This window comes from Biomphalaria glabrata, chromosome 4 (genome assembly GCF_947242115.1).
Source record: "Biomphalaria glabrata chromosome 4, xgBioGlab47.1, whole genome shotgun sequence".
Classification (NCBI taxonomy): Eukaryota; Metazoa; Mollusca; class Gastropoda; family Planorbidae; genus Biomphalaria; species Biomphalaria glabrata.
In genome coordinates this window covers 7,860,899-7,878,497 of record NC_074714.1, presented here as the reverse complement: position 1 = coordinate 7,878,497, position 17,599 = coordinate 7,860,899, and the positions used below count along the sequence as shown (strand labels likewise).

Sequence of the window (17,599 nt, the reverse complement as noted above, 5' to 3'; positions counted from 1 at the left end):
AGAAGCTTAATATTATTTAGTAAGTAGAGTTTATGGAATAGTAAAGTAAAAATTAAAGTTCCCTTTCAGACCTTGCGATCTATGGGGCAGATGATGTTAAGGTCATATGTTTCTTTGTCCATTGGTTAACAAGCAGGTTGTCATGTGGCCAGCACAACGATCAACCGCCTTTACGTTCAGAGACCCTTTAGATTTGGGTGGACTCATGCAATAGAATGCATATAAATAGTAATTTGTAGAAAAACAAACACAATGTACGTGACCTCTCACTTAATAAAAAGGTCAAGGTTGCACACACTTCTAATTAACCATCACAGAGAAATACAATACAAGAACTCTGTTTTCGAGTAGATCATTGAACAAAAAAATCCGAAATTTCTAATATATAATTTGCATCTTAAGCTGGGATGAAACTGTGGTATGAGTGTGTATTGTTCTGTGTATATAATCTATCGTTGTGTGTAATGCGCTATTGTAATTAAAAATGTCCATCAGGATAATAAATCTGTTATTATTATGTTAAAAAAGGAACGAGTATTCATTCGAGTTTCGTTAAAGAGAAACAAAATTCATCGTAGTCCCTTTATTATTATTATTGTTATTATTATTTTCAAAATAGCTAATATTCATTCCCTGATACTGCCAGAGTTGAAATTCGTTAGAGGGAAACAATGTCATTATATTTCTTTTAACAGTGTCCACTAAGAAATTGTCTGGTGATGTGGCAGGTCTGTAGCACCACCGCCCACGCAACGATAATCTTCTTAGGGATGCTTAGGGCCTCAAAGATGTTTGTTAAGTTCATATAGCAACAGGGGATATTGTTAATTTAGTTAATTTCCATAATCGCTTTTGCTGCCCTTATTATTTTATTTTCTTTATTATCATTATTATTAAATCTTAAGTTCAGAAACCTAGAAAACTCACGCAGTTTAATTCCTATAGAAACCTACTTCAGCTAATACCACAGTACATTCACAGTTCTAGTCTGTCTCTTCTAGTCTCCATTCTCTCCCCGCTACAACTGAAGTACTATAAATCTGCTACAACGACTGCCCGTAGCACTGTAATTATGTTACTGCGGTCACAGTGCTACATCTAAATGATGTAACCGACATCGGTCCGTTAATCTAGTTGCTGGGTTGTACCACCAATAATTGATCTTTCCTGTACTTTTGACCTGTGAGGCGCTTGGTGAGTGAGAGTGAGAAAGAGAGAGAGAAAGAGAGAGAGAGAGAGAAAGAAATATATATACTAGTAGCTTGAAAATGTAATCAAAGCAGAGAGTAGATTGTGTGAAAAAAAAAAAGAGATAAAGAGTAAAGGAAATGAAAATGAGACAGAGCGAAAGAGAGAAACAGTGTTAGAAAAGAGCGAATGAAAGAGATTGCAAACACATAGGAGATGAGAGGAGAAGAATGAGAGAGATGAGAAAGTTCTTCAACACAGAAATCTAAATCCATTTATTGGTAGAGTGATTAGAAGTCCGAGTTCACATAAAACTAACAACTACAAACATTAGCTGTGACCGAGACTTAGAACTACTGAGATTGAAATAGTATCGTCAATCTGTTGGGCTACGATTAACTGAGTTGCGTCCAGTCCGGGAACTATCCTGCAAGCAATCTAACAGCCCATTTCTTGCGGAAAGTTTACGATTAGAATAGTTGTCTGATCTTAACACAGAAATATGATAACAATGGAGAAAGATCAACAGAGAGTAATCTTCTTCTGAACATTGACTTTCAAGGGATATAACCCTGGGTCATAATACAGAGGACATGTCGTATAGTAGTGCTTTTAAATGAGCAATCATAGCAATCAAATATGCGACACAACCATAGACATAACTAAATATAGACTGGCCGAAGGAAGTAGCTTCATGTAACTTGAAAACATGTATATCTATTGTATTCGGATTTCCGAATTTGAAAAATTGCATGATCTTCAGTCTTAGAGATTTAAAAAAAACACTAGTGAAAATAATGTAATACTTATATAGGTTATAGCTGAAATAGATATGAATACTTAACTTTTATACTGCTCATATATGCTGTATAATAAAGTACACAAAATTGCAAGTCACAAATTTTCGTTCCATAAAACTCTTTAATCGGCCAGTCTATATTTATTTATGTCTATGGACACAACCAAATAATCAAGATATCCTGCTACTGACAACAATACATATACCAAGATATCAAAAGGTTCTCAAACTATGAATTTCTATATAAAACTATCCAGAGTAAAAAAAAAAAAATATTTAAAAAAAGGAAAAGTTACCCTTTCAGAACTTGTGGTCTATAGGGGAGATGATGTAACAGCTATCTGTTTCTGTGGCCTATAGTTAACGAGGGTGTCATGTGGCCAGCACAACGACCAACCACCTCTACTTTCCCCCAACTAATGTCAGGTACCCATTAGATCTGGGTGGACTCAGAGGCGCCCGAAGATCACCAGGATTCGAACCCAGGACCCCGGTTCGGAAGCCAAGCGCCTTACCACTCAGCCACCGCGCCTCCTAAAAACTGAAACTAAAACTATTTACCATCTCAACAACAGAGACCAAATCAAGAAATCCTGAGATAGGTGAAATACAAACACCAATTATGTTTTCCTTTTCACAGAACAATGAAAACATATTGTCTTCCTATAGAGTGCAAGATGAATACACTTCTTACTCTTGGGGGGATAATTAGCTTAACTCGAAACAGGGAATAATGCTAGCACTTGATAAGGGGAGAGAATGACATAAAGCCTGCTTGACGTCAGTCAGATTTGTCTCCCTTTGTCACTTTTCATTTAAGCCACCGAAAGATATGAAAGAACGTAGTAACTCATTTCTTTTAACCTGATTTTAAAAAAAAAAAACACTTCAAGAATTTGTTGAAATATATCAACATGTTGAAAGTCTACTAGATCAATAATCTATATCTAGACCCAAGTTCGCATCATCCCAGCATGCTTTCAGACCACTTAAAATAGCTAGCATTTTTTCACGGTTAACACAATACAAATTCTGTAAACAATAATTGACAATGTCCACGCTATCTAGAGAATGGCAAAGCCAGACGTAGCAATTACGTTGGTTGTATTACACGAGAGGGTTCTATAGATATTTGATGACATCTCGAATGACTCCATCTCTTGTACATTGGGGAACGGGAGCCAATGGGTGAACGTGAAAAGTCACAAGTTCCAATTCCTGACTTTTTTTGTTTTAACTTGAAACTTGAAAAAAGAGGTGATTGTTTATTCATCATCATCATTATCATCATCTGTCCCTTTTTCTTTCGTCGTATGGGTGCTCTGTAACAGTTCGGGTAACCAAATCCTAACACTTTTTTCGATAATTATAGCTTTTATATAGCAGACGCAGACGGCGAAAAGAAATTCGACCACCGGCGGACAATGGTTATGCTTGCCCTGGATGAGGAGCAATATGTAGGTCAAAGCTGGGCTGCGTAGCCACGGGAAATTCTGCATTCCTAATTAATCTTCGGACTCGAAGACATGTCTTATAGCGCTACTTTCATGCTTATAGCATGCTCAGAGCGGTATGGTACAGTCTCATTTGTGGACCAATGGGAGGAAGGGGATACCTGGCAGAAGGTTTTTCCGTGCTGCCTTTAGTCGCTCAGTAAACACAACTCTGCTCGAGTCGAGTGTCGAACCTCGAGCACCCTTCATAGGTAGCCACGCATCCCACAGTATCAAGAAAGAGGCCGATCCATTGTTTTACCTTGACCAGCCGACTTTTTTTGTGTGGATACTTCCCTCCTGGTCCCTCCTCTGTGTATTAAAGAATGACTTTTGACAGGGAAACATGTCTTACAATATAACAAAACCAGTTCAGCTTTTGTCTCTTCCCATTATTGAGGAGTTCTTCCCTTTTGCCAGACAGAGGGTTGGCTTGTAAAAGTACAAACTCATTTGTCTTCTTTCCCTGGAATCTGATACCCAGAAATTTGTTGTGGCATTTACTCTCAAAGTCTTGAATTCTTCTTTCAGCCCAAGAGTTCTGTGTCCCAATTTCAGAGCCATGTTGGAGTACAGAGACCTCTAGCGAACAAAACAGTTTGAATGTGTCTGAGAAGCTAGTGTTATTCATTAATATACTAGAAGAAAAGCGTCCAGTTTAAGAAGATGTCACAAACAAATGACATGTAGCTCCTCTCCCAACCTGCTTATATGTTTAGCATTGGATCTTTTTTCAAAGTATTTGTAACATTAAAATACAGCACTAATGTAAATATTTATTACGCACAACTTACAAGAAAAATGACAATACGAAGTGAACTATTTGTAGACACAGAATGTTGTCATTTGTGAACACACATGTCATTGAGTTGGCGTGAGGTAAGTCTCACTGTTATAAGTTGTTGGAAGGTTCTTGCTAATAGCTACCATCTGGGAAGTCGCTTTATTGGCTCTGTTCATTTTATATCTAAAAGCACATTTCGCTATTCGAGGTAAACAAGACCTCCTCCTGCGGTTTTTTGATGAATTGAAAGTATTGCTGAACAAGTTTGTGTTTCTATACCCAACCAGCCAGCCAGTCATCCATCTTTATCTATGTATCTATGTATTATGTATGTATGTATGTATGTATGTATCTATCTATCTATTTATCTATCTATCTATCTATTTATCTATCTATCTTTCTTTCTATCTATCTCTCTATCTATCTATCTATCTTTCTATCTATCTATCTATCTCTCTCTCTCTCTCTCTCTCTCTCTCTATCTATCTATCTATCTATCTATCTATCTATCTATCTATCTATCTATCTATCTTTCTATCTTTCTTTCTATCTATCTCTCTATCTATCTCTCTATCTGTCTATCTATCTATCTATCTATCTATCTATCTATCTATCTATCTATCTATCTATCTATCTATCTATCTATCTATCTATCTATCTATCTATCTATCTATCTAACCAAATAAATATATCTATCTAACCAAATCTATCTATCTAACCAAATCTATCTATCTATGTAACCAAATCTATCTATCTAACCAAATCTATCTATCTATCTAACCAAATCTATCTATCTAACCAAATCTATCTATCTATCTAACCAAATCTATCTATCTAAAGACTTCTTTTAAAATAACAAGAATGTCAAATAAAGTGAGATTTAGGTCATTCGTTGGACTAGACCTTTAGGCCTACCTCAGTAAAAGTCATTAGGTAATGAAGTTGGAAGAAGACAAAGAATGAACACTGCTGATGGATAAGGGACAGCACAGGTAAAACAGGCGAAACGGAAGATGAAACATGGGCGCTAACCAAAACAAAGATGGTGGTCCTCAACGGGTACTCTACAGGAAGTCGTCATATCGGGTAACGCTGATCTGTGTTCTTTATCGGCAACAAATACCAGGGACTGTCGATAGGACAATGGAACTAGTTAACAGAAGATGTCTATCGGTAAGTTGTACGTTTCCGCGTGGAGATCAGCGTCTGTGACAACGGAACCTGGATGGTCAAAACAAGGGAGGGAGGGAGGGAGGGGAGTGGTAGAGAAACAGTGACGTCACGCATTGGTTACTTGGTGAGTGTAAGCTAAAGATGTTTTACTCTTAAGTACACACACACACGTGCACACACCGACTAGTTTGTTTATATGTTTAGGATATAGTTCCATATTTTAGAGCTGCTATAATAGCCCTGCGATAATCAAGCAGCAAAGTGTTCTTATTTTAATCATATGGTATACTGTACAAGTGAAATAGAGGCCGATGAATCCGGAGGTTTTGTAAAAGTAGAGTTATAAATAAGAATCATAAAGCTTGTTTTCGAGTCCGAAGATTAATGAGGAATGCAGTAATTCACGCGGGTACGAAGCATCAGCTGTGACCTAAATATTTTGCAACAAACAGAGCAGACACAACCATTGTCCGCTGGTGGTCGATTTAGATTCTCTTTTCGACGTCTAAGTCTGTCCTCTGCGGTGGATTTTCTTTTGGGCTGGTGTATCCCGCGGCCTTTGTAAATGATCTCCAGCTGTCTCGATTTGAAGCCGCCTGAAGCCAGGTGCTCTCTTCTATGTCAGTCAAAGCAAGATAGGTATTTTAAAATTACTGTATAGCGATTACTCATTAGCGCATTTTACTTTTCTAATCTGATTGTCAGCTAATGGCTACTAGTTGGACTCAACTTTAGTCCTTTCAGGTATCTCCACCAAAACAATGTGACTCCACCAGGTTTTAAGCATGTCTTTATAAATGACGTGTCCCACTTAGAAAAGGGTATACTGAACAATTTTCTCTCTAAAGACCACCCCAGACGTCAGTCTGCCCTCACTAGTATAGAGGAACACAGCTGGACGCAAATGGTTTCTAAAAGAGACAGCTGGAGAACTCGTACAAAGGCTGTGATACACAGATATGAGACTCAAAGAAAAACTTTTGGCCAATGACAGGCCAAGGGAAGCAAGAAGATAACTTGACCCCTTCCCACCCCACGCTGCGGATAACTGTTTTGTTTGTCTCAACTGCACGTTCAACTGGGTTTATAGTGTCACGTGTGTCCTGTGTTCTTTGTTAATGTTTGGACAGGAAGAAAATAATGAAAAGAAAATAATGAAAAGAAATAATGAAAAGAAATAATGAAAAGACTAGTAAAAACAAAATAATAAGTTTACCTTTATGACCTTGCAAACAAACATTCTAACAAACATATCGAAACTTTCGTAAAGAAACACTGAGTCGTTGTAAAAACGTAGAGATAGTCTAACAGACAGCAATAGAGCTTTGCTATTTTGAGATTTAAACCAAAATACGCTGTTTTTTTCACTAAAAAAATGTTTTTAGTATAAGCGAAAGGCCTCACCAATCAGAGGAATTTGCCTATGCTTAAAGCCGGCCCAGACTCGTCGATTTGATTGACGAAGACTTTACAGAATGACTGCGTTAAACTTGAAGACTTACCAGAATGACTGCGTTAAACTTCAAGATTTACCAGAATGACAGAGTTGAACATGAAAACTTACCAGAATGACAGAGTTAAACACAAAGGCTTACCAGAATGACTGATTTGAATACAAAGACTTGAGTTAAACGTGAAGACTTACCAGAATGACTGAGTTGAACATGAACATCGAGTACTTGAGGAACTTCCCACATCCTGACAGTCCCATTTTCTCATCCTGAAACAAACGTTCAAAAATACATGAACACAGACCGAACATACATTGAGCTCTTTATAACGCTACAGTAAAAAAAATGGTGTTTAGAACAGAAAATATTGAACAAGTAATATTGAAAAGGTCATACTAAACAGGCAATATTGAACAAGTCATACTAAACAGGCAAACAAGTAATACTGAACAGTAATAAATATTGAACAGGCAATATAGAGGGCTGCTTGTGGTATATTTTTCTGTTTTGTGACTTTTTTTTCACGGTGGTTCCAAGCTCAAACCCTGCATGTAAACATCTCAAACCCTGCATATAAACATCTCAAACCCTGCATATAAACATCTCAAACCCTTCAAGTAAACATCTCAAGCCCTGCACGTAAACATCTCAAACCCTGCACGTAAGCATCTCAAACCCTGCACATAAACATCTCCTGTTGTCTGCAAAGTGACTCGGATAAGACTTCAAAGTCTCTAATTCTGAAGGAACTAGCAAAAATCTGACAAATTGAGCACACAATGAAGAGATAGAAGAACAGGTACATGTAAAACTAAACAGGTAAACTGAACATGTAAGAAATACAGTTAGTAGCTAATACCATATGTAATAGTACCAACATTATGTAGATCATCGAACAAAAGACTTAATTACAATTATCTTCTATTTTGATACTGTTTTTTTTTTGCTCAATGACATTATTAAATATGAGACATATTGAAGTTTCTTGTGTAATCAAATTGATTCTTTTACTATCTCTTTCTTTTGTCCGCTTATGCGCAGTTGTTCAACTGAAGCATTCCTCTAGTATAAAAATGTTTCAATACTTAAATTTCATCTAAGTACGGAATTCTTCCCTATAGATAAGCTTTGTTTTTTAAAAACAGATCTTTGTATTATGCTTGTTTCATGTTCTACTCATTAGAGTGTTTCAATATAAGCGTTTTTTTAATTTATTTTTTGTTACTTTTTTCTTTAATGTCCCAGAATGTCTGACTTCCGTTAAGACATATCTGGAAGGTCACATACTCTGGGCTTGTATGAAGACATAATTGCATTGAGCACATCTGTAGAGTTTTTGTCAAGGGCTTTTACAAAGAGAGATTTTGAACCTTTCAAGGCTTCCTTGCATAAGGTTTTAAAGATGTTGATCATTTAGGGTCAACTATTCATTCTCGTTATGAAAACGAGGCTCAAGTTTGTTTTCTATTTACTGTGATGCTGAACAGCTCAAAGAAACTTTAATGTTTGCTTACCAGTGGCGCAAACCTGGAACTTTGTCATGAGAGTTTTCTTGAGCTATTTTATGTTTTCAATAGTATTAAACAGAGGATCTCAAATATGTGGGTTTCTTTGGATTGTGGTTATATTAACAACACGAAAAGCATGGACTACTGAGTTTTAAATAGTTTCCAAACTAAAGTCTTTAATTTTAAAATGTTTGAGTTGTTGATATGGTCCGACTTTTTTTTTTTTTTACAAAATAACAATAGTAGCTTTTAAGAGATGAACATGCCTACTAGTTGGATTGAACAATTGTGTTTTATATTTGTATTTTTCTAAGGGTAACAAGAGAGTAACAAGAGAGTAACAAGAGAGTAACAAGAGAGTAACAAGAGAGCTGAGTTGAACAGGGAAACAGTGCTTTGTTTTACTATCTTCAGATAGGTTGATTCGAGATACAGTAGCTTAGTCTGTGCTTTCTTTGACTATTTTCAGATGCTTAACACTTCGTTTCATATACACAACGCAAAATTGTGTGGCTATTGTTTTATATAAGAACTATAAACTATGTAACTAAATAGATCCATTGCTTTGTGACTGAACCTAACATTGCCTGATATGATAAGTGTAAGTGTATTTAACTCACGAAACATGTCAGACAGTTCAATGTCACCTGAAAACCAAATCATATCTTCCGCTTACACTGCACGACCCGTGGGCTCAGTAGATAGCGTCTATGACAGTTTTACCGACGTAATTCTAGATACTATGAAAAGTCATTTGAAACCTGTCAGATCTTAGATTTTGAAAGTGTATTTGGGTCAGCTAAAAGTAGCGAAACGCTAAACAATATGTTCCCTTGATTATGGGTTTGTCTGTGAATGTTTGGGAAGAACAAATTTTGATGAATAATCCTCATTGTTTAGATATTTAAGTGGATATCAAGTTTTAGGAAGATTTATTTCAATTTTTCTTTTTCAAATGTTGTAGCGAGATGGTCAACTTTGCGAAATAATTTTTAGGCACAATTTAGGGCACTAAATAGCTTTTACTTTTAAGGTATACGGATGTATGCAAACGCGACATGAAGCTCTCTTCAAAATCGACACAAGCAGCTGGGAAAACGTGGCACTTCATAGATCCACATGGAGAGAGAGCATAAAGGAAGGGTCTCGGAGTGCAGATGCCATGCACAACCGAAGCCGAAAGAAGCGTGAAATTGCAACGGCGCCTGGTGCTTACATATGCCCAACCTGCGACCGCAGCTGTGTATCAAGGATTGGCCTCTTTAGTCACACAAGAAGCTGCAAAGGGAAAAGATCATCTCTCGAGACGTAAAAATGGCACAGTAATAGCATAACTTTGGAAACGCTTTGACGCATTTCAGAAACAAAAAAATGAGTCCGTTATATTATAATGTTATTTCGATACACATACGTGTAACAGACATAGATCAGCTCATAAATAGATAGACTCTTAAACACTATTTGGTTTTCAGATCTCCAAGGGGAAACCCTCTTGAAAAGAAACACAATGTAAGAGATACTCGTGGAAGTCTGTGGCTACACCAAACTATTCGCGAGATACTTCTAGAAGCTAGTGGCTACTTTAAATCATTAAATAGGTACCCCCAGAAGTCAGTAGCTATTCTAAACAGGCGTATTAAACTCCTTGATGTAGGGGTCAATGGCTACCCTAAACAGGCGTAAGAAACTCCTCGATGTAGAAGTCAGTGGCTACCCTAAACAGGCGTAGGAAACTCTTTGCTGTAGAAGTTAGTGGCTACCCTAAACAGGCGTAGAGTCGCGGTGCCTGACCGGTAAAGCGCTTGGCTTCCGAATCGGGGACCGGGGTTCGAATCCTGTTGAAGACTGGGATTTTCATATTTGGGATCCTCGGGCACCTAGCTCTAATGGGTACCTGACATTAGTTAGGGAAAAGTAAAGGCGTTTGGTCGTTGTGCTGGCCACATGACACCCTTGTTAACCGTAGGCCACAGAAACAGATGACCTTTACATCATCTGCCCTATAGACCACAAGGTCTGAAAGGGGAACTTTACTTTTTTTATTTTTTACTAAACAGGCGTAGGAAACTCCTTGCTGTAGAAGTTAGTATCTACTTTCAACAAGGTAATTTTCTGTACAACTTATGGAGATGTGTTTGCCCTCAGTTTACTTCCATTTGCTTAATTAATAAAAAGATACAGAAAGAAATGGGCGGAGTTCAAACAAAGAGACGTTATTAGCACAGGACAGAGTCATTCGTCTTTTTCTGGAAGTATTTCAACTCCATGGTGTAAGAGTGATTTATGAGAGTCAGTTGTTTTAGTTCAGAATCATTTCCATTCTAATAAGTTCGAATTGTTATACAATCATTATTTGATTATAGGTATAATTTTTTCTGATGTTTTTGTATGTTTTTGAAGAGAAAGAAAGATACTTCATGCTTTAAAAAAAATCCCTAAATAAAAAATTTAAACATTTTCAAAAATTTTTATTTTCAAGTAAGCAAACTAGCATACTAAAGTTGGCCGATGTAATTGGTGTGTGTGTGTGTGTGCATAGTTTACAGTTACATTGTTTCTTGTCATAAATTTCAACTACATACGATCCTATTAATTCTTGAACTATAATGTCTCAAGTCAAGAGATCAGGCCAGTTATAACTAAAACCTAACTATACGGGATATTAAAAAAATGACAGAGAGAGAGAGAGAGAGAGAAAGAAAGAAACAGCGGGAGAGGGAGAGAGAGAGTGAAACTGCGTGAGAGACATAGAGATTTTGGGGTATAGAGCAAGTGGTAACATCATTGTCATAATTGTTTAATACTGTTTTTTATACTGTTTTTGATACTGTTTTGCTAGTTAGAAGATTAAAGATTACTACAAATATTTAATTATTTTAGAGACCCAACTGTAACCTACATTTTTGCAACCTCATCAGCATCTGAATATTTTTTTTTACTATAAGAGGTATCCAGATACTTGTACAATATTCTTCACATCTCGATTCTGTTAGAATTGTTTCCTTTTTACAGATTTCCCAATTCACAAATGATGTCACTGTCCATGGGGTATCAAAGGGACAAACAGTCGGCATTTGTCCTGTCCATACAGTTTGTCAGTATTCAGGACTTTCATTGGGACTAACAGTTTGGGTGAAGTCTTCAGCTGGAAGAAAGGGCGCAAAATGTCAATGGACTCATGGCGCACCGTCTGCACTAAACACCGCTAAAACAAATCAACGGACGCCCTAATGTCCATCGGAACACCCCCCCCCCCCCCACCTCCTAGTCCGTGTTTGTGTTGGCCAAACCTGAACTTTTGCCATCATGATGTTGTTGTCGGTCTGTCAGTCTGTTTGTGGGCTCTGTTAAAACTTTACGCTACCCAATGGCAAGCATCTCATGTTATTATTGGTGCAGATAGTTTAGTTGTCCTTGTGAAACGTCCTTCAGTCATTTAATATTGCATTGAACTTTGAACTCCTCATTAATTAAACATGTAAGTATACCTGAGCTGCTGTCAAAAGATGGCTGTTTTTATGTACATCATTTGTTATGATGAAAAGTATGTCGCTGACATAAGAGATAATAGTTACTTATTTAATTTTAAGAATCTGGTTATAATGAACAAAGAGATTTAAAACTTCTTTATTCCAATGTCAAGGTTGTTTTAAGATCAGGCGACATCAAAACCAATTCATCAAGTGTGTTTTTGTGTGTGTGTAGCTTTCTTGTGTATGTTGTCTGTGTGTGCTTCTATATTGTAATTATTATAAGCCAAGCTTAAGTGTAATCTACTCAAACTGAATTTTATTTATTGGAACCATTTAAAACAAAATCTTATCATAACATGAAATCTCAAATATAATCTTAATGCATCGTATTCCATTTTTTTTTATTTTAAGAATCTTTTTTTTTTCAATGGTCAATATGAAATGGAAGCATGAAACTTGACTTTCATAAAGAAGTGTGAAATGTGGAGTGTGGAATGTGGAGTGTGAAATGTGAAATGTGGAGTGTGTCAGGGGGAGGTATGGCGAGAACGAATGTTACTTTGATATTTTGGTATGATTGTTATATCCCCTTGTTATGAATGCATAGTGTTGCACCTGTTATGAACTGAGTGATTAAGTCTTCGTTGAATGTGCGAGAGAGTGTGCTAGTTAGTGAGGTCTTGCTCCCGGTCCAGGAAGGTTGGACGTTGCTTCCTGGACTGGTGTTTATATATGTATATAACATGAAAGTCGATGGACTGGTGATTGTTGATTAATAATATTTGAGAGTTGATTTCATTATGTTCATATTGAATATTAAAGTATTATTCGTATTTCAATGGATATCTATAGGTGGAGTTTCAGTGTATCTAGTGGTAACTGTTCTTATGTGAGTAACTAAGCAAGTATTGATAAGTGTAATTGAGTATTCATACCCCTAACGAGCCAAGTCAAGAAACACAAGAACAAGAGCCAAATATATAATTTGAACCCTGACAGAGTGTGGAATGTGGAGTGTGGAATGTGGATATGTTCAGAAGACGAAAAGATGACATAGATCTAAATCACCTGCCAGAAGACGACTTTAACAAAGTCAGATGTCAAATTATCTAGATCACAAAAGGGTCTTCATTTTCAAGTAACAATGTTGGACGTGAGTTGCGTAAACCGCTGGGCTTCCTAACAAGAGGGCTTGGTCTCAAAACCCGACTTAATCTGAGTTGTGTTTGTAGAGACAGCATGGAAACCTTCTCCCAGATACCTCCCCGTACGTCCATACTAGAGATTGGACCCTAGCCCCCCACTGAGCAAGCTAGAGATTGGACCATAGCAAACGGAGCAAGTTAGAGAGATTTGACCATAGCCCACGGAGCAAGCTAGAGAGATTGGACCATTGCCCACGGAGAAAGCTAGAGAGATTGGACCATAGCTCACGGAGCAAGCTAGAGAGATTGGACCATAGCCCACGGAGCAAGCTAGAGAGATTGGACCATAGCCCACGGAGCAAGCTAGAGAGATTGGACCATAGCTCACGGAGCAAGCTAGAGAGATTGGACCATAGCCCACGGAGAAAGCTAGAGAGATTGGACCATAGCTCACGGAGCAAGCTAGAGAGATTGGACCATAGCCCACGGAGCAAGCTAGAGAGATTGGACCATAGCCCACGGAGCAAGCTAGAGAGATTGGACCATAGCCCACGGAGCAAGCTAGAGAGATTGGACCATAGCCCACGGAGTAAGCTAGAGAGATTTGACCATAGCCCATGGAGCAAGCTAGAGAGATTGGACCATAGCCCATGGAGCAAGCTAGAGAGATTGGACCATAGCCCATGGAGCAAGCTAGAGAGATTGGACCATAGCTCACGGAGCAAGCTAGAGAGATTGGACCATAGCTCACGGAGCAAGCTAGAGAGATTGGACCATAGCCCACGGAGCAAGCTAGAGAGATTGGACCATAGCCCACGGAGTAAGCTAGAGAGATTGGACCCTAGCCCACGGAGCAAGCTAGAGAGATTGGATCATAGCCCACTGAGCAAGCTAAAGAGATTGGACCCTAGCCCACTGAGCAAGCTAGAGAGATTGGACCCTAGCCCACGGAGCAAGCTACAGAGATTGGACCATAGCCCACTGAGCAAGCTAGAGCAGGAAACAAAAACTGTGCAAAACAAGGGACAAACTTTCTTGCCCTCTTATTCAATTCACGAATTAAAAAAAAAAACAACAAAAAAAAAACTATAAGACATATATACAGTTTTACAGGATAAGGATAAATGTGTAATATAATTGAGAGAATTGACAATTACTTGGGATTGAGAATAGTTTATTTACATTCCTAATGTATTTGTACAAACAACTGCTGCGACAGGTTTTAGTTCTTTCTTTTCTTTAGTGTTAATAAATAATGTTTAGAATAGCATCTTATTGGGTCCGAGACAAATGTTCGCAATAGCTGTGTACTATAATGCCTGTATACATGCCAGTATATTACAAAACAGAAAGTCTAGAATTTATTTTGCTGGTCTCCATTAATTCCTGTACTCATAAGTGTGTACTCTACAGCAGTCAATACATATAGAGAAAGTGAACAAAGCATCTGGACCTGATTTACACCTTTCATGAATCTAATGTACACCAGAGCCGGCCTTGGATGAGTGGAAGCCCTAGGCCAATCGAATAAAAAGGAATTTAAAAAAAAATTAAAATAAACAGCGAAAAAATAAAATTAGAGATATATTAAAAACCTTCCCCTATATGCTAGAATCGATACATTTAAATTCTTATAGTCTGAAGAACAATAGATATAGTGGGCCTGGTCGCGGGAAGCCCTTCGCGCCATTGTTGCTACGTCACTGCATCGACACATTCTGGTGACGTTTTTACATTTAATTTTTGATGAGGTCCTCACAGTGATTTTGTAGTTTCAGTCAGTGCATTAGTAGGTGACACCCTCATAGCGACATCCTACTTTATGACAGCCTCATTGCGACATCCTACATTATGACATCAATATTACATGAGATATAATGCTCCTGCTTGTAAATGTTTTAAAACCAACAGAAGAAATAAACTAACACAGGCATTGACAGATATTCGAAATGGTCTCATTTCAGTACTAGAGGCAGACAGAGAAAGCGAGGGGAAGACAGTATTAAAGAATAGACCGGCCTGAAATTGAAAGAGACTCTATCCAAGGCAATAGACAGAGAGGAATGGAGAAGGACGATCAACAGATCTCGTGTGGAGTTCCAACGTTCCAACGAAGTAATAACGGCAATGTCTTCGATTCCGAAGATTAAGGATGTGTGCAGAGTTTCACATGACGAGGCAAACCCACTTGCAACCTACATTTTTATCTTGTATCTCATGCAAACAAAGCCGTTGTCCGCTGGCGGTCTACTTAAGTTTTCTTTCCGCTCCAACAGACTAAATAGTAGGTGAATGTGAAAGTGGCGATGCATTGCCAACTTAAGTATACTCTAGTCCCAAGACGGTCAGATGTAAAAAGACACATTATGTAGCACTGTTTGACACGCCTCCTGGGACAGTGGAGTTCGTGGACGTCTGTGTCGTTGAGGGTACAGTCTCAACAGCAGCATCAACAAAACAACCAAACAGAATGTGACTCTTATTTCATGGGCTCACAGCCCCAGTCAGTCCATTCGGAAAGATATTTACTTTGTGGAATTTTTTTCCTTCTTGCGTTTAATTAATTACACATTTGTTTTAGACATAGCACTAAGTCTATTAAACGTTTAAATGCAAAATCAGTTTTGGTCATTTAACGCATTTCAATGTAATTCATACATGTCACGTGACATTAGGTACGTTTCCTATTAATTCAATACAATTTAAATTAAACTTAGGGGAAACTTCTGCCGACGACAAACACACGGGTTTGACATATTTTAAGTTAAACAAACAGTTAAAGCTACATTTAATTGATGAAGTCCAAAATAGTCATTTGTTCTGGCAAACAGCTGACATTAAGTCCGCTGTTTTAATAAATTAAGTTATATTCATTTAGACAAATTATAGACGTAACCTCATTTTCGTCTATAATACGTCAAGTCAGCTTTTTTAATAAATTAAGTAATATTCATTTAGTTGTAACCCCATTTTCATCTATAACATCTTTTGTCCTCCTTCAAGCAAAGCTTTGAGTTAACAGCCACACCATCAACGAAACCAAAATGAATACGTTAAAAAAACCAAGCAAACAAAGCTTCTCTAAGGTAAAGAACTGCTAATTATTGCAATTTATTTCAAGATGTCAGTTTTTAGCTTCCTTTTCTGCTAATAAAACAAAATGAATTAATTATTACTAATTGATTAACTAATTCGTTAACTTTTCGATTTATTCGTGTAGTATCATCGACTTTAAATAATTCTGTAGAATTTCAACGTGATTGGGAAATGGGAGAGGAAACGTGAAAAAAGTTATAAGGGGAATAAATCTTTATATACATCCACATATCTCATTAAGTAGCATTTATTCCCCTTATTTTGTTATACAAAAACTAATTAATGACCAGTTATTAATTAAAATGATTAGTTCATTTTTTTTTTGTATTGATTCATATTTTGTCAGGTTCAGTGAATAATTGTGCAATGTTTCAACTTGATACGAGAAAATAGGATGTGGCAGAATAAAAAATGTTTAGAATCTTTACCAGACAGACAGACAGACAGACAGACACATTGAGTTGATATAAGCTTTTGATATAAGCTTTGTTGCAAAAAAAAAAAGGTGGACATAAACAGGTGATACTGCTAGCAAGTTTTGAAATGGGAAAATGAAAACCAAAAAGTAAAACGGGAATGATGGCTGGTCAAGATGGATGATGGTCTAGTGGGTTAGGCTTCCGACTGTCGTCGCGATTATCCCGAGTCGAATTCTGATCGCTGTCATCTTTTGTCGACTTTCAAGTAGTTTGGTCTAGGACGTAATAAAATGTAGCTCTGGATGATTGTCCACGCTTGTTAAATGTAGAATATTTGTATTTTAGAGGCACCGGGCGTAACCGGTGGGATAAAAATCTGCATAATAAGTTTATTAATATTAAGCCTGCAATTAGATACACTTCAATAGCACAGTATGAAACTAATGAACATAAAGACATCTAGTCATTTTGGTCCTGATATTAACATGACATAGCTCAGTGTTTTCTTTACCGGAACACTTTTCACACTATGAGTTTTTATCGTAATACTTTGCTAACTTTTTAGAAAGATATATATATATTTATATAGTTCATCCATCTTTGGTTCGATGATGACCACTTTTGTCATCCAGGGGGTTGAGGGCTTTGCACTGGAGTTTTGTGCCTCCTCATGTGGCTGGTGAGACCTATGTGAGCCTGGAATGTTCGGCTGCACTTTGGGCAGGTTATTCCAGCTGGAGCTTGAGTCTAGCTACTTATTAGAAAGATTAATTCATGTGGTGGCCTACAAGATCTAGATCTAGAATTGCAGAAGTTCTTGGAACACCTATTCAGACCTCGAGAAAAACAAAAGAGTTCCACAGTTGGAAACACTGACCTAGATCAGCGTTATCACTTTGTGGGATGGAAGCCATATTAATTTACGACGGGTCCACATCACTGTGATAAAAGGGTCAAGTTCAAAGGCGTCGATCCTATGCGGCTTCATTCTGGACAGTGGCCGAGATTTTGAGAGGGTCGTTTAGTACCACGTCACGTGCTCATCCCTGACCTATGTGGAGATATTTGTA

The 17,599-nt window shown here is 37.5% G+C and overlaps 1 protein-coding gene across 6 annotated transcripts in view; it reads right to left on the bottom strand.

The window, feature by feature from the left end:
* LOC106056526 (tetraspanin-9-like) overlaps window positions 1-17,599 on the bottom strand; it is a 172,848-nt gene that overhangs the window by 39,303 nt on the left and 115,946 nt on the right. For all 6 annotated transcript variants that reach the window (XM_056026049.1, XM_056026050.1, XM_056026046.1 and 3 more), the window contains one exon: window positions 7,083-7,157. In XM_056026049.1, the coding sequence (XP_055882024.1) occupies window positions 7,083-7,157 (75 nt within the window). The remainder of the gene's footprint in view (window positions 1-7,082; window positions 7,158-17,599) is intronic.